The 24,599-nt window shown below is 54.8% G+C and overlaps 1 protein-coding gene across 1 annotated transcript in view; it reads left to right on the top strand.

Moving 5' to 3' along the window:
- Positions 1–24,599, top strand: part of NPHP4 (nephrocystin 4) — a 109,753-nt gene that overhangs the window by 28,271 nt on the left and 56,883 nt on the right. The window contains 4 exon segments of the mRNA XM_032594185.1: positions 411–566; positions 11,594–11,730; positions 13,618–13,799; positions 14,489–14,615. Of these exon segments, the coding sequence (XP_032450076.1) occupies positions 411–566; positions 11,594–11,730; positions 13,618–13,799; positions 14,489–14,615 (602 nt within the window).

The raw sequence follows: 24,599 nt of genomic DNA, 5'->3' as shown, positions 1-24,599 counted from the left end.
CTGGGAGGGCGCCTGAGTGGCCCAGTCGGGTGAGCGTCCAACTTCCGCTCAGGTCATGATCTCACGGTTCGTAAGTTCGAGCCCCACATCGGGCTCTCTGCTGTCAGCACAGAGCCCGCTTCTGATCCTCTGACCCCCTTTTCTGCCTGCTTGTGGCATGCATGGTCTTTCTCAGAAATAAACAAACATTTTAAAAAAAAAAAAGCAGGTATGTGTGTTTGTAGTTTCACCAGAGAGTTCTTAAGGATCAATTCTTTTTGCTTTTTAGGCTGAACAGAGCATTTCCCCTGCCTTCATGGAAAAATGCGTTTCCTGCTTGCGGTGTTTCTTTCTTAGATGCTCAGTTTATCGACTGGTTTGACCCAAAGGGCCTTTGGTCACAGCTGTCACATGGGTGTTTTCTCCCCCAGAAAACAAGCATATGACCCTCATGGAGAGCTGCAGCCTGCAGTACATGCTGAGGCCACACCCGCTCCTGGAGCCCGTGTTCCATCTTCTTCCCGAGAACCTTCTGGTGTCTGGTCTGCAGCACATTCCTGGCCTCCTTCCCGCCCACGGAGAAAAGGGTAAGGGCTGCTCGTCTCTCTCCATTTGGTGTGTCTGTATTATTGACGGCTGATGGCTAGACCTCATAGGAATTGGGCTCTACAGAGGGGTCTGGGTGTGGCTAGGCACCCTCAGCAAGTGGCCTGGTAGAGGTGGTGGTGGGAGAGGGAAGGGGGGGAGGGGGGAGGGGGAGGTGGTGATGTGGGGCGAGGGGGAAGGGCAGGGACGGGGGGTGGGGGGGAAGGAGGGGATGAGAGGGAGGAGGAGGGAGGGGCAATGCCCTGTCTGCCTGTCATCCCTTCTGAGCGGTGTCTCGTGTCCCTCAAATCACTTCTGTTTTCTTTCCTGGGGAAACGCTTTCGTAAGACATGTAGTTCACATCTTTATGACCAAGGTCAGGAAAACCACTTGCTAGATCTCTCGGCCTTCCTGGACGCCCCTGTCCGTGGCTCGATTATTAATTACTTTTAAATTGTAGTGAAATAGACACGACACAGAATTTACTATTCTGACCCTCTTCAAGTGTGCAGTTCGGTAGCGTTAAGCACATTCTCGTGGTTGTGCAGCCGCCACCACCACCATCCACATCCAGAACCTTCTCATCGGCCCAACCTGAAGCCCTGTCCCCACTAAATACACACTCCCCGTATCCCCTCCCCCAGCCCCTGGCCACCACCGTTCTTTCTGTCCCTGAATTTGACTCCTCTAAGGTCTTCCTAGAAGTGGAATCATCAGGATTCCACTTCTGTGACCAGCTTATTTCGCTTGGCATCGTGTCCTCAAGGGTCATCGTGTTGAATCACATTTTGGGATTTCCTTCCCTTTTTAAGGCTGAATAATATTCCATTGCACGGATGGACCACGTTGTGTTCATCCATTTACCTTTGGATGGACACCTGGGTCGTTCCACCTTTTGGCTGTTGTGCCTAATGCTGTTATGAACGTGGTGTGCAGTGGCTTGGTAATCTTTGAACGCTGGAATCCACGTGGAAGGCTCAGGACTCCGTCTTGGCGTGATTTAGAAGTAGGTTCTCCAGCGGTGGATTTGGGACAACCCCTTCATGCCTCGGAGATCACTGCAGAGATGTGCTCTGCTCTGGGGTCCTGCTGACGGGCCTTGACCTGGGCCTCATGCTCCTTCTGGGTACTTCCAGGGGCTTTTAGTCCGGCTGCGTGAGGAATCCAGGAGAAGGGACCACCCCAGTTCTTTCCCGCCCGCATGGCGGAACCTCTTGTCCTGGGTGGTCTGGCTCCTTGTTCTGGCCCAGGGAGAGCAGGATGGGGCGTGAGTGTGAGTTGTGATGTGCCGAGTTTTGACTTAGAACAGCGACTCTCAAGAACCCAAAGAAAAGGTGTAGTTCAGCTCCAGTATGAGAATGTTTCCAGTAACGGTGTCCCTGCACGTGGCTTGGTGTTCGGGTCCGTGCTGGGATGCAGACGTTGTTATCTGAGTTCATGCGTTTCTTGGATGGGTCCGTGGGGGTCATCTCATCACGAGGTCACTGTTTTTCCTGAGAAGAGATAACGATGCGTGAAAAACGATAAATTAACTATGAACAGAAGCAAGTCCTAGGACTGGTCCCGGCTTTGGGTCTGCCGTGGCTCACTGAGCTTCAACCCCCCCCACCCCCCAGCCCCATATGGGAAGTCTTACCGCCCTCTGTAATCCTCTTGTGTCCCCTCGAGAGGGAGGAGGGGACAGACAGGGAGACAGAGAAAATGCCACAGGGTCTCTGCTGTCGAGATTGAAAGCAACGTGACAGCCTGTGTCTGGCTCGGAGACCCTGGCCCCGTCGGTCACGGAGGGCCCTGTAAGTGCCGCTGTGCCGTGTACTGATGTCAAGAACCTAGGTGCACACCTGCCGTAGAGTCCCTTACGGAAGTCTTACCCGACCTGGGGTTCTGGGAAAGCAGCCTTTCGTCGGGGCCCGAGGCGGCTCCATCACTTTGAGACTCGCCAGCGGGTGTCAGCAGAGCTGCAGGGAAAACCTGGCAATACCCACAGCTCATCGGGGGCCTGTGTCTGTGTCACTACGGCTGGGGCAAGAGGGCAGCTCCGACGGCCCCGGGTCTGTTCTCAGTATCTCGTGGCAGTCCGAGGGGTCGGGGGGCCGCTACAGAGTCCTCCAAGGTCGTGTCTTCTGAAGGGATCTGAACCCCAGTGGCTTCCCATTTGCCCCCTTCATGTGGGCAGCCAGCTGGTCACTGGGGCACTTACCGGATGCAGGCGGTGCCTGTGAAATTGCAAAACTGATGACAGTTTAGGTTGTTGTTTTCGTAAAAATTTATTTATTTTGAGAGAGAGAGAGAGAGAGAGAGAGAGAGCGCTTGTACACAAGTGAGTGAGGGAGGGACAGAGAGAGGGAGAGAGAGAGTCCTGAGCAGTCTCCACGCTGTCAGCACAGAGCCCAATCTCGAGCCACAGGGCTCGATCTCGTGACCCTGAGGCCATGACCTGACCTGAGATCGAGAGTCCGATGCTTACCCAACTGAGCCCCCCGGGCGCCTCTGTGTCATATTTAAAAACCAATGACCAGGATGGGGTGCCTGGGTGGCTCAGTCGGTGGAGCGTCCAACTTCGGCTCGGGTCATGATCTCCCGGTCTGTGAGTTCGAGCCCCGCGTCGGGCTCTGTGCTGACAGCTCGGAGCCTGGAGCCTGCTTCGGATTCTGTCTGTCTCTCTCTCTCTGCCCCTCCTGCTCATGCTCTGTCTCTCTCTCTCTCTCTCTCTGCCAAAAATAAATAACATTAAAAAAATTAAAAAAATAAAAAATAAAAACCAATGACCAGGGACTGTGGAGTGGAGCCTGAATATGCTTGGGTGGGCAGGCAGGCACATTCCCCCTTCTCGGGGAGAAAGGACCAGAATGCAGCTTCTCACCAAGGCCCCCAGTGACCACCTGAGACTCTGAGAAAGGAAACCCGTTGTGCTCAGCCTTCGCCTCACGTGCAGGATGCCAGGTTGAAAATCTAGCTCACGGCCTTGCGGCCCTCAGCTTGCGTCCTGACAGCGGTTACGGTCTGTGTTATAAATCCTGCCCAGGGTCTTCTGGGCTTTTGTGACTCAGTCTTGGAAAAGGGTTTCTTTGCTGGGTGACGTTTTATCGCCCTGAAAGGGCCAAGGCAGGGACTGGGACCGGCTTCCGTGGTGGAATTCACGTGCAGTTTGCAGCTGGTCTGACTTTATTTTGCTGTCATGGGGGGACGTGGATATTTGTTTGCTTGGGAAATGCCACAGTACAGGAGGATTGAGACTTGTTTAACGGAAATTTTTATTGAGGTCATTCCAGATTCACATGTGGTTTTAACAAATAATGCAGGGAGAGTCCGTGTGTCCTTTGCCCAGTTTGCCCCAAATTGTCGCACGACGTCACGACCAGGATATGGCGACACAGTCAGCGACCTTCTCCCCATTTCCCTGGTTTGACTCCCCCCTTTGTGTGAGGACTGACTTTTGAAGAGTGGTTTTCAGCCTGGGAGGGACTGGAAACGACAGGTCTTAATTGTGGTTGTTCTGGTGGCTCCTCGTCACTCCCCGGAAGAAAGGCAGGCCTTCCCTTCGAGGGACGCTTCCAGAATCTGTGCAGATTAGCAGGTGCTGTCGGTCTGTCGTCTCTTCTCTGCAACTAGGAAATCCATGCAGCCTCCCTCGCTCTGTCTTCTGTTCTTTGCTTGGTTCTGACCTTTCCCTTGCTTCTGTGTGACAGGCCTGGACAGCCGCATCAGCACCAGGGTGACTGTTCACGTGCCCCTGAAAGCTGCCGCTTGCAAGGAGAGCCCCCACACCCTGGCTTCGAGCGAGTCTCTGCCCTGGGGCTCCTTGGCCTGCTCTCGTGGCCGCAGAGCTGTGAGCCGGTCACGGGCCCGGTGCCGTGCGGCTGCCTCTCTCGGCGTGGGAGGTGGTCTCTGGAGATGGGTTTGGGAGAGGGCTCGGGTCGCTCGTCCGGCCCTGGAGCAGATGCAGAGCTTTGCATAAAGTGGCTGAGTGCAGTGGAAGCTGGTCATCAACGTAAGCGGGAAGCCCGTTTTCTAGAACTGGGCCCGAAGGCCACGGGCCCATGCCAGGACGGAATGGAGTCCCGAGCGAGGCTTCCTCGCCAGGTGCTCAGGGAGGTGTGGGGGTCCTGGGTCCACGTCCCATGGTGCTTCTAGCTGGAGGAAAGCGGAGGGCCTCCCGCTCCCCCCACACCCAGCCAGCTGCCACCACGGCAGCGTCTGGAGCAGAGCACTTGACCATGGACCTCTGCCAGGGGCTCAGTGGGAGTGAGCTGTGACTCGGCGGCATCTGGGCGGGGGGGGGGGTGGGAGGGGGGGGGGGGGGGGGGGGGTGGGGGGGGGGGGGGGGGGGGGGGGGGGGGCGGGGGCGTCTGGGCTGGGGGGGGCGGGGCCTCCGGGGAGACCTGTGTGGAGGTCACAGAGGTGGTCTGGATGCCGTGAGTCCCGGGAACGTGTGCGTGGCAGGGAGGCCGAGGAAGACTGCCGCTGAGGTGTCCCTGCTGCGTGCGCGTCCCCCATGGCCGTCCTCACAGTGAGCCTTCGTCCTCCCTGACCCGCAGACCAGTGACTCTCTGACCCCTTCATCCGCTCTGAACACCCGCTTTGGTGATCTGCCTCCCACCTTTCCTTCCTCACTGCCTTCCTCCTTCGTCCCTCCCTTTGGTTTCACTGAGTGGCCGCTCTGTACTGGGAAGGCCCTGCCCCGCCCTCCTGCGTGTCCGCTCCTGTACACATGCCCCGCAAGCGGCCTTTTCCCGCGGACCCTCCCTCGGCTGCCACATGGTGGCCCGCTCTGGTTGGTGTCCCCACTCAGGAATGCCCTGAGGTGCTCCTTAAGGATGCACCGCCCCCTGACCTGCTGATGGTGCATTTCAGCAGACGGCATCCAGGCACCTCAGCGGCTGCGGGGTTCTTCTCCCAGGCTCCCAGACCACTCAGATCCTTGTGAGGAGGGGATTCGGCTTCTGGATTGCCCCATGTGAGCGCGGGGCGCGGGTGGGCAGGGGTGGTGCCAGCAGAGCAGGCTCCTGCCCTGTGTGAGCTCCAGTTTTAACACGACAAAGGTAGTCTTCCTTCCGGCCTCAGTCCCCAGGGAACCGCCCCAGAGAAAGCCACCGCCCCCAGCGTGGTGTGCACCTTTATACCTTTTCTGGCCACCGATGCTCTGGTTTGTCTGGGATTCAGGAAGGCTCACTGGGTGCATCTGTGTGCACAGGCCCTGAGCAGGGGTGAGGGCACGGCGCGTGCCTCTTAGTGGAGTGCTCGTGTCTTGGGTGGATTTCAGCAGGGGCAGACCCCACGCCTCACCACGGCCATCGGAGGCAGCAGGTGTTGTAGAAGCGCCACGTCTCAGCCTCCTTTCTTCCCATTGCCTCTCTTGCAGCGCTGTTCGTGTGGTAGGGTGCGTTCTGATGAATCCAGTATCCTTCCAGGAGAGCTGTGTCCCCGGGAGGTTGTGGACCCTGTTGGGACCTCGTGGGGAGCTCCTTGGGCACCTGAGGGTGTTTCCAAGCACCTCCCCAAAGGATGTCACTAGGAGGGAATTCTTGCTTGTTCAGCACCTGTAACCCCCATTTTCTCGGCAGTGCGTGCGTGGGAATCCCTGAGGGAAATGGGTCTGTTTCCCATAGGAGCAGTGCTATTTTGGGGAAATAGATTTATACCCAAAGGCTTGGCAACAGACACATGAAAGCTAGGCCCAGTTACAGAGCATGAGGGCCAAGAGCTGCCCCCTGGGGAGGTCGGCTCTGCGGAGGCTCCATCCATCCTGGCCGCTGAGGTGGGTGGTGCACTGAGCAAGTACATACAGACGGTGGTGTTGGAGCCGTCCAGTGGGGCCGACAGACCTTGGTGAGCGTGGCTCCACTCCTGGCCGTGGGGTGAGCCCTGAGTTTCCTAACCTCTCCCAGTCTCTGCTGCTGCGTTTTCTCCATAAAATGGGGGACATTCTTGGGACCTGTCCCGGAGATGCCTTTGGGAGCAGATGACTGGGCTGGTGGAGCCCAGTGCCAAGGACTTGGAAAGGGCTCAGCCCAGGACCTCTTGTCCTTTCTCCATGGGACACTGTCCTCTGCTGTGGCCGCCCTGGGGCTACCTTCTGTGGTACAGCATCCAGGGAGGCCTGCTTTGCTGAGAGCCCTTCTCTGGAGCCTGTGCCTTTCACAAGACATGGCCCGGGGACAGCTTGCCGGATGCCAGCCAGCCCTGCCTCCCGGGTCCTTCAGGCTCTAGAAGGTTCTATGTGGCCAGTGCAGATATGGCTCTTCAGCCTGGTGTCCTGATGGAAGAGGTGTCCTTCCTCCCTCCTCCCCCCCTTCTGTGCCTGGGACGCTCTTCCTCACTGTGAGACCAGGGTCATGGCTCTTATTTTTTTTTTTTTTTAATTTATTTTTAACGTTTATATATTTTTGAGAGAGAGAGAGAGCGCGAGCGAGCATGAGCGGGGGAGGGGCAGTGTGAGGGAGGCACAGAATCTGAAGCAGGCTCCAGGCTCTGAGCTGTCAGCACAGAGCCTGACACGGGGCTTGAACTCATGAACTGTGAGATTGTGACCTGAGTCGAAGTTGGACACTCAACCGACTGAGCCACCTAGGCGCCCCGGGTCATGGCTCTTCTTGTTGTCGCTGATGGCTCTTGTCATGGGGAGGCTGTGCAGAGCCTGCTTCCTGCCGGACCGGGTCCTTTCCAGAAGCGCTGGGCCCTGCCCCCTTCCTAACACCCGGGGCTCGCCCCCGCTGCCGCGCTGTCACCCCTAGAGCTGTGGTACCAGAAGGACTCATCCCAGGGGAGATCTGTCTGGGAAATGGCCCGCGCCCCCCACCGATTTAGTTCATTTCAGTTTACGTACGTGGGCGATTGGCGAGGGGGAGCGGGTTCGCCGCGGGATGGGCCGTGGCGGCAGCACACAGCGTGAGTCTGTCCGTCCGTCTGTGCTGCCAGCCTGTCTCTGCAAGGGCTGGCTTCAGCCAGCGCCCCAAGTTCTGCCTGAGTCCACTGCTCCCAGCACTCCCCGCCCTGGTTGCTCACGGATTCTGCATTTGCGAATCCACTCGTTCCCTGAAGTCCTCACGGTACTTGCCTGGCCCTTCGTGGACGTGTGCTCAGCAGCTTGAGTATTTGAGTCTCCCTCATGCACGTTCCTGTGAGTGGGGTGGCCTCGGGCCAGTCACTTAGCTGTCCAAGCCCCGTTTGCCTTTGTAAGATAAAGAGAATAGACTCTTCCCGGGATGAGCCGTGCTGAGGCTTTAAGATGACAGTCTGGGAGATACGTACACATATGTGTGCGCCCTTTCCCAGGAGCCCGTGACTCCGAGCTCGTGGCGCCTCTCCAGGGCACAGCGTTGACGTATTAGCTCGGTCCCCGCAGCGCCGTCCTGCGGTGGGCGCTGTCACCTTGCTTTCACAGCTGAGGAGGCTGAGGATTAGAACTGGGGTTCACACCCGGGCCCCGGCCCCGGAGCGCACGTAACCTCCCCGCTACCCTCCCTGGTTCCAGGAGGCGCACAGTTCATTCTGACTGCCGGGAAGACGCACGGGCCCTCCCCGGCGGGCGGTGGCGTCGGCCCAGGGAAATGGAGACCCCGCCGCCAGCCTGTCCTCTTCCTCTGACGGGCCCTGGTTTGGTGACCGTCCCCTGTGCTTCGCAGGGCCCAGCCCGTCCCCGTCTGCTGCGTCTCGGATGTGGCTCCGCGCCTGCTGTGGTCTGCTGTGGCCTGCTGGTGGCCTGCTGGTGGCCGGCCTGTCCTTGGTCTGTTGTCGCCGTCGCGGTGTTACGTTGGGCCCTGGAGCTGTTGTGTCGCTGCCGGTGTGCCTCTCCACCCTGTTCTTCTGTCTCCTGCTCCCCGGAGCCTCCTGTAACTTCTGCCTTCCTGCCGAGCCGCTTGGCTGTCGTGCTCTGAGCGACCACTGCACGCGTGGCTCTGTCCTGGCTGTGATGCCCCTGGTCCTGGGCCAAGGTTTTGCGTTTGGTTGCAGCCTGCAGACAGTGGGCTGTCTTTCCACGGTCAGTGGTGCTTTTGGAACCCCGGAAGGACCTGTGGCCCGGGGGCTGCCCAGGAGTAGCTCGGGGAGAAGCGGGTCGTGGTGGGCAGGCCCCGGGGCTTCCCCTTTGTGTTTCTGCAGAAACAAGGCTTAGCACTTGGGAGAGGCGGGCACCGAGGGCATGTTATTCTCCGCACCTAGAAGGTGACGGGCAGGCTGTGTCGTGCGGTGTGGCTGCTCCCTTCCTCCCTGCCCGCGGGCCGTGTCGTGCAGGGTGACGGCGACCTTCTTCATTGCTGGCACAGGATCATCAGGCGGGAGGGCGCTGGGCACAGCTGGTTGTCCCCCCGCCCCAGGGTGCCTCGGGCCAGTGACCAGAGCCCAGGTCGGGGGCAGGGGGAAGTGGTCCCACTGCATTAAGGCCAGTAGTGGGGGGTCTCACCGGGAGCTTGAGGGCCACTGTGCCCCCTTGGAGCCCTCAAGACTGGCCCCTGTCTCTGGCCAGCTGTGTTGGCCCACAGTTCAGCCACAGTCAAGAGCGGAGGGATTGTTCGGTGACCCGCGAAGGAGTTGCTTGTGTCTCCAGGCAGCATGCATGTGCGGGCAACGTGTTCCTTCTGGTGACTGTGGGAGAAGGGCGCCGGCCGTGTGCTGAGGGTGCCACCAGGGCCGCTAGAGGACTGAGCCTATTTGCCCACCGTGTGGGCGAGTGACTAACGTGCCCTTGCTCTCTACTTGACGGGAAGCGTGGAGCCTATAAAAAGAACGAGATAGCAGACTCGCTTTTACGTTGTCCTCCTTTTCCTCAACTTCCTGCTGCGTCTGTGTGCTCGCTTCCCGGTCTGCGTCGCCGCTGGTGCTCTGCTCGTTCACCTGCGCCATCGGCCCGGGTCCGACTGGCCAGGGATCGGTCCCGGCTCCTCCTTTCTCTGCCTCCGGAGGGCCGTGGCCTCCCTGCCTCGTCTTCTTTGAAATCCTGCGTGAGCAATCCCGTGTGGCCCGTCGGCCTGTGTGGGGGGAGGCCCTGGGGCTGTGGTTTCTGCTCCTCAGGGCCAGGCTGTGCAAACATGTGGTTCTTCCTCCTCTGACGGAAGGTCTCCATTCAGGATGTGCCTCAGACACTTGCTGGACCATTTCGAGAAAGGTTGGACTCTAAAGAAAAATTGTGGGAAAGTCGATATGGCATGAGATTTGCCACGTGAGCAGCTTAAAACGTGCACTTTTGTGGCATTAAGTACATTCACGTTGCCGTGTACCCACCCCCGCCATCCACGGCCAGAACTTCCTTGTCTACACTCTCCACCCCCACCCCCTAGCCCCTGGCGCCCACCCTTTTGCGTTCTGTCTCTGACTTTGACTGTTTCTGGTACTTCGCGTGACTGGAATCACCCAGGATTTGCCCTTTTTGTGACTGTCTTATTTCATTTAGCATAACATCTTCAAGGGTCATCCGCGTGTCAGAATTTCCTTCCCTCTGAAGGCTGGAGAATATTCCACGTGTGGGTCGACCACGTTTTTCTTATCCGTTCATCTGCTGTGGGACACTGGGTTATTTTTACCTTCTGGCCATTGTGAGTAATTATACCTGCACTTTTAATGGGTTCTGACTCATCAACCGACCAGCTTCAGAGGCTCCTTTTTAAGTTACAAAGGAATGCAGAAAATTTCTCAGAAGCATCAAATCTGATGCGTGTTTGTGACGGGGAAGGTGTAGAAAAACCGTAAAGAAGGAAATGGAATAATCTGCGATTACTGCCCCCAGGTATCTGTGTCCTTGTACGTGCATAGATTTTTAAGAAAAACTGGCACTAAAGGGTCTGATGCACAATTTTATGTGGATTATTTTCACCTACGATGCTATGATTGCTTTTCAGTCATTAAGTAATCCTTGGCGATATGAGTTCATTCTCATTTTAAATGGACACACAGTAGTTTACTCAGCATCCCCCGCTAGTGAGTGCTAGGTAGTTTCTTATTTTTTTTCTGTTATAAATCAGGTTTCATGAGTATTCTCGCACATAAAGCTTTGCTTCTACATTTGATTAATTTTGCTGAATAGGATGAAAAAGTGGAATCACCGAGGCCGAAGGTGGCTGTGGATATTTTTAAGGGTCTTGGTACACGCGGGGGCAATGACGGGGTCCCTCTGGCTGTGCTGATTGACCTTCCGCAGGACGTCGGGGGGATCTCACTGCGCTCTCCTCCGCCAGTCTCACATCGATTGTTTTCGTTCTCTGACTTCGGAATTGGCTCTGAAAGTCTGACTTTGCACCTTAATTCCTGCTCGTAGGAGCTCGGGAAGAGACAAAGAGGGCGGCAGGGCAGGAAGATCGAATGCAGGGATTGGGGCCATGGTGCCAGAGCCTGGGCTGCGGGCTCGTGGGGAAGCAGTGGGCTTGGCCTTTGTCCTGCTGCCCTGGTCTTTGCGCCACAGCCCAGAGGGGAGGGCTCTGCACAGATCTGACCGCGCCCCTCGAGGCCGAGGGTTTATGCACCTGTTCTGAGCCGGGCACCGAGCTAGATGCCAGGATCCACCGTCCCCTTCTGTCCTCACGGAGCTCCTAGTCTGGGGCTGCTTCCCGACCAGGACGGGGGCTCTTGCCTGGTGGTGCCAGCCCAGACAGTGTTTTTGCTTGTTGCCTTAATGTGCTCGTGAGTATTTCTGCATGTTTCCAAATGGTTCAAGGTAAATGTACAAAAATAAGAAACGGCATCATTGGCTGGGTTCTCGCTAGAGAGGAAGTCAGTGACAAAGGGAAACCAAACCGAAAGGAACAGATGTTAGCCTGCATTCTGTAGTCTGCGTTCTTTGGATTGCTGAATTATAAAACGTGTGTCTGGAGGAGGGTGGAGGGAGAAATTGGGCTGTAAATGAAATCTGGGTTTGTTGAATCAGCTTGGTGTCTCCGTGTGAACGGAGGTGGGTTCTGATTCGGTCTGAGTGCCGTGCCCGTGGTCTCTCCTCTGCCCGGAGGGCGGGCACCACGGCCTGGCCCTCAGTGGGGGAGAGCCCTGGACCCCCTCGTGGCCTCCCCGCGGATACTCTACACGAGCCCCCTCATTGTTTCAGGGGACGCCCTCAGAAAGCCTCGCCTTCAGAAGTCTGTCACGTGGGACTTGGATGATTTGTTCTTCACGCTCTATCCTTCCCTGGAGAAATTTGAGGAAGAGCTTCTGGAACTCCTCGTCAGTGATCGCTTCCGGGAGGTACTGTCTTCCATCAGGGAACTTCGTCTGATCAGCAGAGACGCGGGCAGGGCAGGGCAGAGATGGGGGTGCTGCCGGCCTCTGATGCCACCAGGGTGGACGGCTCAGCCCCTGATGACACGGTCCCGTGTGCTCCCTCTTTGTGGCTGAAGAGGGACATCTAGCCTGTCGTCTTAACTTCGGTGTGACAAAGGTGTTGTTACCGTAAGCTGCTAACCTTGGTTTTGTTATATCTTAAAACAGTCTTCATTTAAAAATAAATTAAACCTCCAAACGAGCATAGGGAAACCAGTAAAACATTCTGCACTTACAAAGGCCGTTTTCGAGATTCTTGGCTCATTCCAAGGAGAAGGCTAGAAATCTGTCATTTTACCCCAGTGGAGCCGCGTTCTGTGAACGGGGCTTCCTCTCACAGTGTCCAGTTCCACCTGCCCGTGTGACACGCTCCCATCAACTCCGGGCAGTCACGGGCCATAGCTCGTCCCTACGGTGACCTTTGGACACGTAGCTCACGTTCCTGGAGATTCTGTGTCCAGACCCTCACGTGGCTCCTCTCAGGCTTCAGGTCTCTGTGCGAACCCAGCTGTCCTGACCGGCCACCTGAGCGTGCTACTGAGGCCGCGGCCCCTCCCGCCCCCTGGCTCATTTCTCCGGGTGCCTGGCCCTCCCCGAGAGCACCCGGTCTCCTTACCTTTCCGCTCCTCTGTCGTCGTCCCCTCGGTGGGGTGTTTGCACCCGGAGGACAGGGACTTGGCTGGTTCGCCGCTGCAGCCGAGGTGCGTCACACCGTGCCGTCCCGTCACGGACCTTCGTCTTCACGTGCCGTGACGGTGGGTGATGCCACCAGCGGGTGCCCCCCCGGCACTCTGTGGCAGTACGGCACGCACGGGTGAGACGGACTCTGTGTTCACTACCCGTTCTCGAAAAGGCAGCTCCCTGTGATGTGTCGTATGACACGGAAACGCAAGCAGAGAACAGGGGGGAACCATAGCAGCGCACATTTTCTTGCTGTGGTTCCCGCTGTGTTCTTGCCGCTCAGAGTGGATTGCGTGAGGGGGGAGCTGCTTTAGGAGCATCAGCATTGAATTCTATGTGTTCCCATAAAAAGCACTTTCTCATGTGGTTTACTGCTTTGTATTTTTGTTCCCACCTAACTGGTAGCTGGTCTCTCTTACCTCCATCGCTTTATTTTCGTTACTCATAGGCTGAGTTTAGGTCTGTTCAGCTTGATTAATGGGCAGTGAAGAAAACTTGAAAATTCAGGGACCGTTGTGCAACGATCACACAATTTAATAAACAGTGATAGCCTGGAGGACTATCCTTGCTCATTTGTTAAAGTGCCTGTACATTTTTTGTTAAGATGAAACACTTTAATATCCAGCGATCACTTTGGGGCAGAGTCCATGTTTATTGGTTTATGACTTCCCACGTAAACATGCTCCCTGTTCCTGCTGCCCCCTGTGCCCAAGTCTCCGGTGTCTGAGTGTCGGGGAGGGCGGAGGCGCCTCGGGGGCGGTGGGCTCCTGCACCCTGGGGCCTGGGTCCCTGCTTGCTTGTTTGGTGCGCCTTGAGAATTGAGCTCCGCCATGGAAGCCTGAGCAAGAGTTCAACGATTCGGGTGTCTCTGGGGAGGTGGTGTCGGGGTGCATTGCTCCCAGAAGGCTGTCCTTGTGAGAGAAGCTGCAACTACTTAGAAAATGGCCTGGGGCCAGTAGTTCCGATGGCCTTATTTGCCTGCCATTTGCCTGGACTCCTGTTCACTCAGCACCATCTGATCTGCAGACTCCTGCCACTTCTGTTGAACGTTCTTCTCTCTGCTTGCCCCTCCCCCGGGAGCTTCTGCCCGCCCGCGCAGGGACTTACTCTGTCTCCTGCGTGCTTTCCTAGGATGGCATTCCGCGGGACGGCGGCACGCTGGAGATCCTGGAGCGGCGCCTGTGCGTGGGTGTGCACAACGGTCTGGGCTTCGTGCAGAGGCCGCAGGTCGTGGTGCTGGTGCCCGAGATGGACGTGGCCTTGACGCGCTCTGCCAGTTTCAGCAGGAAAGTTGGCTCTTCTTCAAAGGCCAGGTATTCTTCCCGGGGACGTGAGGTCTGGTCCTGCGGAGGTAGGAGGGATGAGTGTGCATGTAACCCGGGATCAGAGCGAGATGCAATTTGTTTTTGCACGAGAAGTGTGCACCGCCCGCCTGGGGTTCTTCCTGGCTGACTTTGTTTTGTCTTGGCGACTTGTACCCATCAGGAGCAGACCTCAGTGTTACAAGCTTGGGAAAATCCTGATTTGTGCTATTAGAGATGCCTCCTGCTCTGGCTGCTTAGGGTCTGAGGAGACCCTGGCACGCTTTCCCCCAGCTGTGCCTGTGATCCATTTCTCCCATGATGGAGAACCAGCAGGCAGGACGGTCTGCATCCCGTTGAGTCCTGTACCTCCCAGGTCAGAACCTGAGACCTCTCCGAGGAGTGCCGCGTGGGAATCCGGGCAGAGGCGGGCGCCCTGGAGGACGAGCCTCCCTGGAGACCCGGCCGTACCGTTCCGTCCTCCTCACATACGCTCTGGCAATTTGGAAATTGTTGTTTAGGTGTTGACTGAGGCACCTGAAAAGGCTCTGATTTGGGAACTGCCTTGGGGGCCGGACACACAGAAGAGCCCAGTGGCCTTGCTGGGAGGGGGGGACTCTGCACCAGCAGCGCCCGGCGCCCAGGTGGGTGCAGGGCAGCGGGGCACAGCCTGACGTGCCTCTGCCCTGTTCTTGACCCAGCTCTGGAAACCAGGCTCTAGTTTTGAGAAGCCGCCTCCGACTCCGTGAGCTGGTCCGTCACCCTGCGTTCGCCATCGTCTTTCAGCTGGAGTACGTGTTCAACAGCCCTTCAGGGGCAGACGGCAAGGTGAGAACCCGGCCCTGGGCTCCGTGCCCCAAGAGTCAACAAAGTCGCCACTAATGTTGTTTCTGTTAAGAGCAGCGTAATATTAGCAGTGTGGGTGACAGGTGTAGATTGTGATCGTGAGCCTAGAAAACACTTCTCCCTAGTGATCGCTTTGTCACTGTCATTTCCCGTCTCTGTGGTGATAGGACGCTCTGCCAGCCGGTGGTGATAAAGAGTGCAACAGGTGGGCATGACCACAGCGTTAATTCACAATTACCAGATTGATACTTATTTTGGAAACTGAGTTCATCTTAATGTATTTTTCATATGACATTAAGTGTAGTAAAGCTTGAATCTGGACAAGTGATAAATGTCTTACAGTGACTTGATAATGTGCTTATCTCATAACTAAGAGCAAGGATTTGTAGGGTTCAGTTGGAAGAAATACAGTTGACCCTTGAGCAACACAGGATCCACTTTTAACAGGTGTTTTTTGGTAAATACAGTCGAGTACTGTAAGTGTATTTTTTTCTTAAGATTTTCTGTTTTTTGTTACGATTTTCTTAACGACATTTTTTTTTTCTCCAGCCGATTTTACTGTAAGAATACAGCATATAATACGTACCCATACAAAACATGTATTAATCGACTGTTTGTTATTGGTAAGGCTTTTGGTCAGCTGTAGGCTTTTAGCAGTTATGTTTTTGGAGAGTCAAAAGTTCCACGCAGGTTTTTGACCATGTGGAGGTCGGTACCCACACCCCTGCCTTATTCAGAGGTCACGGTATAGCATATAGACATCATTTACATCATGGAGGTCGATTCTTTGGAAAACCCAAATCATGCCACACTTAAGATTCCGGTTTCCGTTTGAAAAAGCGAGTTATCAATTTAACAAGTAGGTCAAAAACAAAACCAGGATGACCGGGTACCTTCCATGGTGGCCGGTCTGAGGAGCGGGACTGAGCACGGCCCCCGGGGTGCGCCTTAGGAAGGGGAGCGGGGTGCTGAGCGGAGGGGCGGTTGTATCTTCTCATGTTCTCTGGCAGCAGTGAGCTGACCTCTCTGCCATCCACACCTCAGATCAGCATAATCGCGAGCCCTGATCAGGTGAGCAAATCTGGAGGCGGGTGTTGTGATTGTAGCTGGACACACGGTCACACTGTGTCCTTCCCAGGTCTGCTTTTCTTTATTTATTACCAGGAACTGTATCTAAGATGCAGCCGTGTGTGAGCGTGCCTGGCTGCCTGGGGTGGGCATCCTGGGCCTGGGTGGGGGGGTTCTGCGGGGAGGGAGGGCCTTCTGGGGCTGGAACCCCAGAGCTGCCCTTGGGAGGACGTGGGTGGCGGTGGGAGACGCGGCGCCCTCCGTGTCCCATTTACGTAGATGGTGTCCCGCCAGAACGTTGACTGTGGTCATACCACGTAATGATGTAACATATAGTGTCGCATACAGTGTCAATTTGCTTGCGATTACAGAGCACCTAAGCAGAAAGGGATGTGTCTCACGTGACACTTTATTATTCTGTTAACTCGTCATGGAAATGCTTAACCCGTGGCAGGTGGTGGGGTGTGGGGCGGGGGCGGGGGGGGGGGGGGGGGGGAGGGGACAGGCCGCAGCCAGCTCACCCTGGGACCCTCTCTGGGCCGTCGTGGGGCACACTCTTCACTTGCGTTCCACCTGTAGGTCTCCCCTTCCTTTCCTGAGTTAGAGCTTCGTATGGCGGATGCTTCAGACACGAACTGAGGCAGACGGCGAACAGTGAAATGAACCGGGTGGCCCAGTGGTGTCACACCTGTGTGCACTGCCCTCTGCTGTCTGGACTGACTCCCACAGTCCGTTTTGATTTATTTTCAAGCAAAATCCAGTCACGATCTGCTTTCATTACTGTGAACGTCGTGGCACGTACGTTTCTTTTCTTCCTTTAACCCTTTCGTTGTGGAAGATTTCAAATACGATGGCAGAGAGAAGCCTGTGGCGGACCCAGAAGTTACCTGCTCACGGCCAGACGCGTAGGTTCCAGACAGCCCATCGCTGCCTCTCTGAACGGTTCGGTACGTGTCTCCCAACGGTGGGGCTTAAAAACACCGCTGCAAAACCGTCGACGCGCCTAAACGCCTACCGCGGGTTTCTCCAGTATCACCCGATCGATGCCCAGGCAGCCCGCGTGCACGTTCTTCGCCTCCTTTCCTGAATCGGAACTGGCAGAGCCAGAAAGCTAACTGTACTTTTCTTTGGAAAACGGTTTCTGAAGCAGGTCTTCCTGCACGACTGGGGCAGCCATGGTCGTCTCCCTCACGGATGCTGCCTTTCGTGCTGCGACCTGTTGTCAGGATGGCCTGGCCGCGTCCCTCAACCCCATGTTCTGTTACTCCTCCCGCTTTGGACTGGGAGCTACGGGCCTCAGTCTCCTGAGGCCCTTTGTGAGACGGGTCACTTTTACCTCGTTTATCCGGATGGGGAGACACCATCCGGGCTGGAGTGTGTCCAGCTTACACCCAGTCATCACCTGTGTCTGAGAGAAGTTTTTGGTCCTGAGCGTTTTGTTCGGTCACTAAAAACAAACTAGAGAAACGGTTTTGAGAAGACACGCCCCTTGGTGGCGGTCCGCTGTGGGGCTTTCGCATCTTGTGTTTAGCCAGCACAGCTGAAGCCTGGGTGGTTTGTCTTGGGCTGGCGGTGAAGAGCCGGAGGGGTACTTGTTCCCACCAGACAGCTTCCTTCCCGGGAATTTGAGTGCGTGGGGACAGTGTGCCCGCACGGGGCGGCGCGTTTTGGAACGCTGGCAGCTGCGGGAGTGTGGGCTCCATCAGCGTTTGCCGAGAAAGCAGACTTCCCAGGGCCTGAGAGGCAGACACAGAACGAAGGCAGCCGTAAAAACAATCGGGCCCAAGGTCCTCTGCTGCGTTTTTATGTCAGAAGTGCCAGCCCCCACGGGCTGCCAGGGATCAAAACAGCCCTTTTTTTTGGAGTCACATGGCAGAATACCTCCCGGACGTCTAGAAGGGGAAGGTGAGCTGGTCTGTTATTTACGTGTTTGCTGGTATTCTCTGGACAAGACAAGTCCCTGTAACAAAGATCTGGGTGCTCGCCAGGTGCCTGGGATTCCTCAGAGCCGAACGTTTTGACGATCTGTATCGGGCATGTGCGAATCATGCCTTGATTTATTCTGAAATGATGTGAATTTGCACTTGTAGAACTTGGAAATAGAGGCGTCTTGAGGGTTTCCTGGAAATGTTTCAGGATAACCTGGCTCGTCCCTTTCAGTGAGCCGGGTGTCCCAGCGTCACCATGGCACCCTCCATATGGCGTAGCCACACCTCCACCTGCTCAACCTGGGCCTCTGCCCTCCATCTGCCCAGAGTGCCCACTGTGTGTGTGGGGGGGGCAGGGAGGGGTGCCCGCCGAGTGCGCCCTGTGTGTGCGGCGGAGGGGGAGGTGGGCGGGGGGAGCGCTGAATGAGAGGGGATCTGCTGCCGGCTCTTCTGTTTTGTCCTGAATGTTGGGGTTCCCTCGGGGCTTTAAGAAAGATATCCACTTACTTATCTTTTGGAAATTGTTTGTTTGGTTTGTCTTTTTAAAAAATATTTCATTGAGAAATTCACAAGGCCTAAAAGAATTTTAAAGTGTACGGTTTAGTGGTATTCTGACTTTTATTTTTTAATGTCTTTTTCCTCTTGTAGTAAAAATACACAACATAAACTTGGCCATCTTCACTGGTTTTAAGCGCTGTGGTTTGGTGGCATTAAGCATGTTCACACTCTTGGGTAGTGGTCACCCCCATCCATCCCCAGAACCCTTCACCTCTTGTAAAGCTGAAACCCCGGCCCCAGGAAGTACTATCTCCTCCTTGGCCCCGCTCTCCGGCCCCGGGCACCACCATATGCTTTCTGTCTTTATGACTTTGACAACCCTGGGGACCTCACGTATGTGGAATCGTTCAGTATTTGTACTTTGTGACTGGTCTCCTTCACTCAGCATAATGTCCTCACGGCTCATCCATGTTGCTGCGTGTTGGAGAAGTTCCTTCCTTCTTACGGCTGAAGGACGGCTATCCCACATTTTACTGATCCAGCCATCCGTTGAGGGGCCTGGATGGCTACTCCGTTTTTGACATTGTGAATAATGCTAATATGAACATGGGAATACCCGTGTCTCTTTGAGACCCTGCCCTCCTTTCAATTCCTTTGGGTGTATATCCAGAAGCAGAATTACTGAAGTGTGTGGAAATTCTACTTTTAATTTTTTGAGGAACCCCTACACTTTTCCACGTCGGTTGCACCACGTTACGTTCCCCGCCGACAGTGCAACAGTGCTTGAGGGCCCTGGTTTCACCACACCCTCGCCAGCACTCATAGTTTTCATGAGGTGGTGTCTCTCTGTGGTTTTGATTCGCATTTTCCTGATGGTCAGTGATGCTGAACAGATATCTTCTCACATGCTTGTGGGCCTGTATTTTCGTTGGAGGATGTCTGTTCAAGTCCGTTGCCCATTTCTGAGTCGGGTGGTCTCTTGTATTGTTGCGGGGTTTAGGAGTTCTTTCTGCGTTCTGGATGTTAATCTTTTATCAGGTAATGGTGTTTGCAGATTTGTGTTTTCATTTTACTGTTGGTTGGCTTTTCCAACTAATAAATAAAGCTGCTCTAAGCATTCTTGGGCAAGTCTTTGTGGACGTATGTTTTCATTTCTTTTTGGTGAATGCCGTGGAACAGAGTTCTGGGTCCTAGGTAGATACAGGTTACCTTTCCAAGCAATGCCTGTTTTTCCAAAGTGGTTGTGCCAGTGCTGTTTGGGAATTACAGTTGTTCCACATCCTTACCACCTTCTGGTTTCGTCTTTTTAATTTCAGCCTTTCTAGTGGGCATTAATTTGCCTTTCCTTGGTCACCAGTGATGAGTCCTGTTCCTGTGTTGGTTGGCCATTCTAACCGTCCTTTGTGAAGTGGCTGTTCCGTTGTTTAGGATTATGTGTCTTTTTTATTATTGGGTAGATAGGAGTCTGTCTGATGTATTTTTGCTAAAAGTCTTCTGTCACATACACAGATTGTGAATATGTTCTCACAGTCTGTCACTTGCTTTTCCGTATTCTTAACACTGTTCTTGGGGAAAAAAGGCATAGTAGGACTTTATGTAATGTCTTTAAAAACTTTTTCTTTGGATGCTAAAGAAAATCACAGTCTCCATATGTGCCTCGGTCCCTACTGTTGGAACACAGAACGTTGGATATCCCAGAATGACTGTGCATTTCAGCACACCGGGAGAAGGTTGGCGTGGACAGTGGCAGCCTCTGTACCGACCCACGCCAGCCCACTTAGTTCCATGCTAGAGAAACTACTCTCCTTTGGTCGCCCCTTAAACAGATCAGGAATGTGCCCTAAACCTGTTGGCCTGCTACGAAACTCTTTGTAGTTTTTTCTTGTAAATTACATTTCTATTATCACTGGTGCTTAGGAAAGCAAATTTCATACATGTTTCATTTACTCTGTAGAGCAATACTGCTTTGCATTTGTCTCAAACTTCTTTCTTTTTTAACTATCCACGGGCTAAGCCTTCATGCTCAAACAATAAAGCGTTCAAATACAAAAGAAAAAAAAACCATTTTATCTGGACATGATTTTAAGCTTACAGACAAGTTACAGAAGTACCAGGAATATTAGTCCACTCTTAACCCAGATTCACCTGTTCTCATTTGCCACACTTGCTTTATTTCATGATTTTATTTTTATAGGACAGTCTCCCTTCTTTAAGAAACATTTTGAAGTGAGTGTTCCTTGTGTTAGATTTGGTGGTGTTTCCTCCTGATGGAGTCGGCGTCTGCATCCCTGCCGGAACACTGCAGAGGGGTAGGGGTGCGGTGTGTCCCTCAGGGTCCCATGGCAGAGATGTGGGAGGTCCCTCCCATCTCATTGGCCTAGTTAGTTTCTTTTTTAAGATTTTATTATTTTTTATTTTCTAATGTTTTAATTTTTTTTTTTTTTTGAGAGAGAGAGAGAGAGAGAGAGAGAGAGATAAAACGAGTGGGGGGGGGGGCGGGCAGAGATAGAGGGAGACGCAACCCGAAGCAGGTTCCAGGCTCTGAGCTGTCAGCACAGAGCCCGACCCAGGGCTCGAACTCATGAACCTCGAGATCATGACCTGAGCTAAAGTTGGACACTCAACCGGCTGAGCCACCCAGGCGCCTCTAAGATTTTGTTTTTTTTTTTTTAATTTTCAAAAAATGTTTATTTTGAGAGAGAGAAAGAGTGTGTACATGAGTGAGGGAGGGGCAGAGAGAGAGAGAGAGAGAGAGAGAGAGAGAGAGAGAGAGTCCTAAGCAGGTTCCAAGCTGTCAGCACAGAACCCAGCGTGGGGCTCAATCTCATAAACAGTGAGATCATGACCTGAGCTGAAATCAGCAGCCTGACGCCCAACTGACTGAGCCACCCAGGTGCCCTTAAAGATTTTTTTTTTTTTAAGTAATCTCTACCCCCAACGTGGGGCTTGAACCCACGACCCCGAGATCAAGTGTTGTGCCCTCAACCGACTGAGCACCCCAGCATCCCCGGTCAGGTCTGTGTGATGTCCCCACTGGACAGTTGCTGTCTTCCTCCTTGCAGCTGAGAAGCAATCTGTGGGGAGACCTTTATGCTACACAGACCTCCGCCCCTCATCTAGCCGTGAGGGTTTCCAGCTCCCTATGGGGATGGACTCACGGACACCTTTAAAAAAAAACCCCAGAAGCCGAAAGCTGCCGTCCCTGATTATTTTGGTGCTCACAGTGTCCCAGAGTGTCCACGGTGCCTTCGGGCTGTGTCCTTGTGATGTCCTCCATCATGTTCTGTTTCTCTGTTTCCTACTCCCTGGCATAACGAGAGGCCCCAGGCTCACCTTGCGTCCTCCCTGTTCCAGCCCCGGAATCAGCCATTTCTGTGAGGGGCTGTGGTTTCCCGTCCCTGTCGCCTGCTTTTTTTTTTTTTTTTTTTTTTTTTTTAAGAATTTTTTTTTTTTTAATGCTTATTTATTTTTGAGAGAGAGAGTAGGGAGAGGGGCAGAGAGAGAGGGAGACACAGAGTCCGAAGCAGGCTCCAGACTCCGAGCTGTCGGCACAGAGCCCATCGCAGGGCTCGAACTCACAGACCGCGAGATCACGACCTGAGCCGAACTTGGACGCTTAACCGACTGAGCCACCCAGGTGCCCCTAAAATGTAGCTTTTAAACAGTTGAACAGTTGCTTATTATGTTTATTGATAGGTACTTGATTTCTGTGCTGCTGTTGTAAATAGGGCCTTTTCCTCCATTGATGGCACCTTCTCGCTTACCACTGTGGGTGTTTTTTTTCTGGAGAGTCATTTACAAACTTATCAGCGGTTCCCATGACTCTTACCCTATACCACACACTGGTTTTAAAATTGCACCGTATTTTGAGGTGAGTCCCACTGTAAGGAGTACGCAGAGGGCTCCGTGTCCCTCTCCCACCATCCCCAGGGGGAAGCCTGTCTCTGGACAAGCAGAAGCTGTGTTGTCACATCCCCTGGTTGGCTTTTCCTTCGGGTCTGACGCCTGGCGAGTGCTCTCCTGGACCGTCTGCAGCCTCGTCAGCCCCTCGTCCTTCCCTGTCCCCCTCCCCCTCCCACTGGGAGGAGCTCACTTCTTCCCCCGATGCTGACTCTGGAAGAGAGCTGCCTTCTCTCAAGGCCCCTGGGGGTCCCCTCACCCAGGGATGAGCCCTGGCCTCCCGTGCACCCCTTCCCTGGAGCAGTGGCTGTTTCAAAGCACGCCAGTCCCCTGTTGACCTGTGGCGGGGGTGGGGGGCTGGCCCTGAGAGGTGGAGGGGCTGTGCCCACAGGAAGGCATGCCAGGCCGCCAAGCCTGGGCCCTGCCATCCATGGGCCCAGTGTGAGGAGGGGGCGGGAAGAAGAACAAGGCAAGGGGCCGGTTCTCCTGCGGACGCACGTGCAAAGGCGGCTGGCTGGGGACTCGGTGTCCAGAGGGTCCAGGCACAGCTCCGGGCTCAGGGCCGTTTCGCCTTTGCTTCCTTGTTTCACTGTCAAGTGACACCTTTTTTGCAGAGAGGTCCAAAGCGTTATGATCCCTTTAGTCAGCATGAAGACTTGTCCCAGGTTATGGAACTTTCTTAAAACCACGGTCCTGTTGATTTTCACTGCTCACGTGTATGTTCAGAAATGATTCCTTTATTCCACAGAATGAAATGAATATGTTGCCTCTCAAAGATTCCTATGCTTTTAAGTGATGTATCTGTGTCCTACAAGGGGAGACTAAGTGACTTTCATTCTGTGTTGTTGGGTTTCCTCTTCCACCGTGAATGCGTGTGAAGGAAATTAGCCTGCAGCCACTGCCAAGCTCACCTCACTGTCTGTCAGATTTGCAAAGGGCTTTGGCATCTAAACCATCCGTTTTTGGAAGCACGACTCCGGGCCGGTGACACCTGTTGTGCGAGCCTGTGCTTTGCCCGGTGGGCGTCACCCAGGCTCTGGGTGTCTGTCTGCCTCCCGGCTCCTCACCTCGGGTGGCCTTGTGCAGTCTGCCTCCGGGATCAAGGACTTGGCGTCCTTCGAGGAGAATGCCGGGAAGAGAGCAACTAACAGGCGGCCTTGCTCCTTGCCGGGCTCTGGCTGCACCCGTGTGCCCCTCTGGAGGCCGTTCCCTGGTCCCTGCCACCTGCGTTGGTGGGGGGCGTTCTCGGGGCACAGCCTACCTGCTCTCAGCCCAGGGCCCGGCCTCTCGCCCCTCCTTCAGCTGTGATGTCTCTCTGGTCTCGTTTCTTCTGGCTTCCTTGTCCCTCTGTGATGTGGCTGACACTGGGGACACCGGGAGGCACTTTGACACACATTTGTTTCCTCATTCCGGTTCGCCCAAGCGTGTCCCCCGACAGGCGCTGCTGTCACCTCTATGGTGTGGTCAGGCCCTGAGTCTGGTGCTGGCCAGGAGCCTGGGGCAGGAAGAGAAAGGTCTCCCCGAAATGCTGGAGAAAATCACCCTCATGGAATAACGTGAACTTTTTACCTGCCTCTAGATGGCTTTCAAGTTGGTCTGAGGACGGAAGCCAAGGGGACTTTGCTCATTTCCTGGGGCGGCCGGCCCAAATTGCCACCAACTGTGTGTGTCTCAAAGTGATTGCCATTTATTCTCTCACGGTCTGGAGGCCTCGGATTTAAAGTCAGTTGCGCTGGGCCGAAGCCAGTGCAGGCAGGGCGGCGGCCTTCCCTTCGGAGGCTGCAGGGGAGGGTCCTTCCCGCCTCTTCCGGGTTGGTGGCTGCTGGTGGCCCTTATCTGGTGGCGCCGCTCCTGCCTTCGCCTGCACACAGCCTTCCCTCTGTGCGTCCCCCTCTGTCTCCCTGTCTGTCCTGCTTTGATTTAGGGTCCAGCTGGATGATCCAGATGTGCTAATCTCATAATAATTAATTCCGTGGGCCCCTTTTCCCAAATAAGGTCACAGTCACAACGCTCAGGGCTTAGGATGTGAACGTGTGTGTTTGAGGCCACCGTCGAGCCCACCTCAGGGAGCCCAGAGTGCGGCATTCCTAGGGTCAGGTGTCTGTTTTCTGTCTGTTTGGGCTCCGCCTGGTGAATGGTGGCGTGGCTCTTCTGTTCCACGACAAACCTGGCTCACATTCCAAGTGTGTTCCTTTGGCCTCCCGTGTGTTGTTTGCTGTTACAATTAAGAGTCTTAGTGGGAGCAATGTGATGCATTTTTTTTTCTTCTTTTCATGAAGTCAAACCCGATTGGACAGGATAAGACGTTCTACAGTAACCAATCTTCTCTCGACCACTAGAATTCACCGACAGGAGGAGCCTTGTCATGTTGGCCAGCTAAATAGCTGCTCTCACTCTGCCCACCTGCTTGGATGCACCTGACCTTCTCCGCAGAGCCTGGGGCTGGGGCTGGGGGGATTTGAGGGACGTGGGGTGGGGGAGGTTCCTGCCTGCAGCTGTCACCCTGGCCTGGTGAGAGGGAGCACAGGCTAATAAATGGCAATTGAATTGCCATCGAGCCCTAATTGTCGCA

Source organism: Lynx canadensis, chromosome C1 (genome assembly GCF_007474595.2).
Source record: "Lynx canadensis isolate LIC74 chromosome C1, mLynCan4.pri.v2, whole genome shotgun sequence".
In the NCBI taxonomy this organism is placed as follows: Eukaryota; Metazoa; Chordata; class Mammalia; order Carnivora; family Felidae; genus Lynx; species Lynx canadensis.
This window is presented reverse-complemented; position numbering and strand designations above follow the sequence as displayed.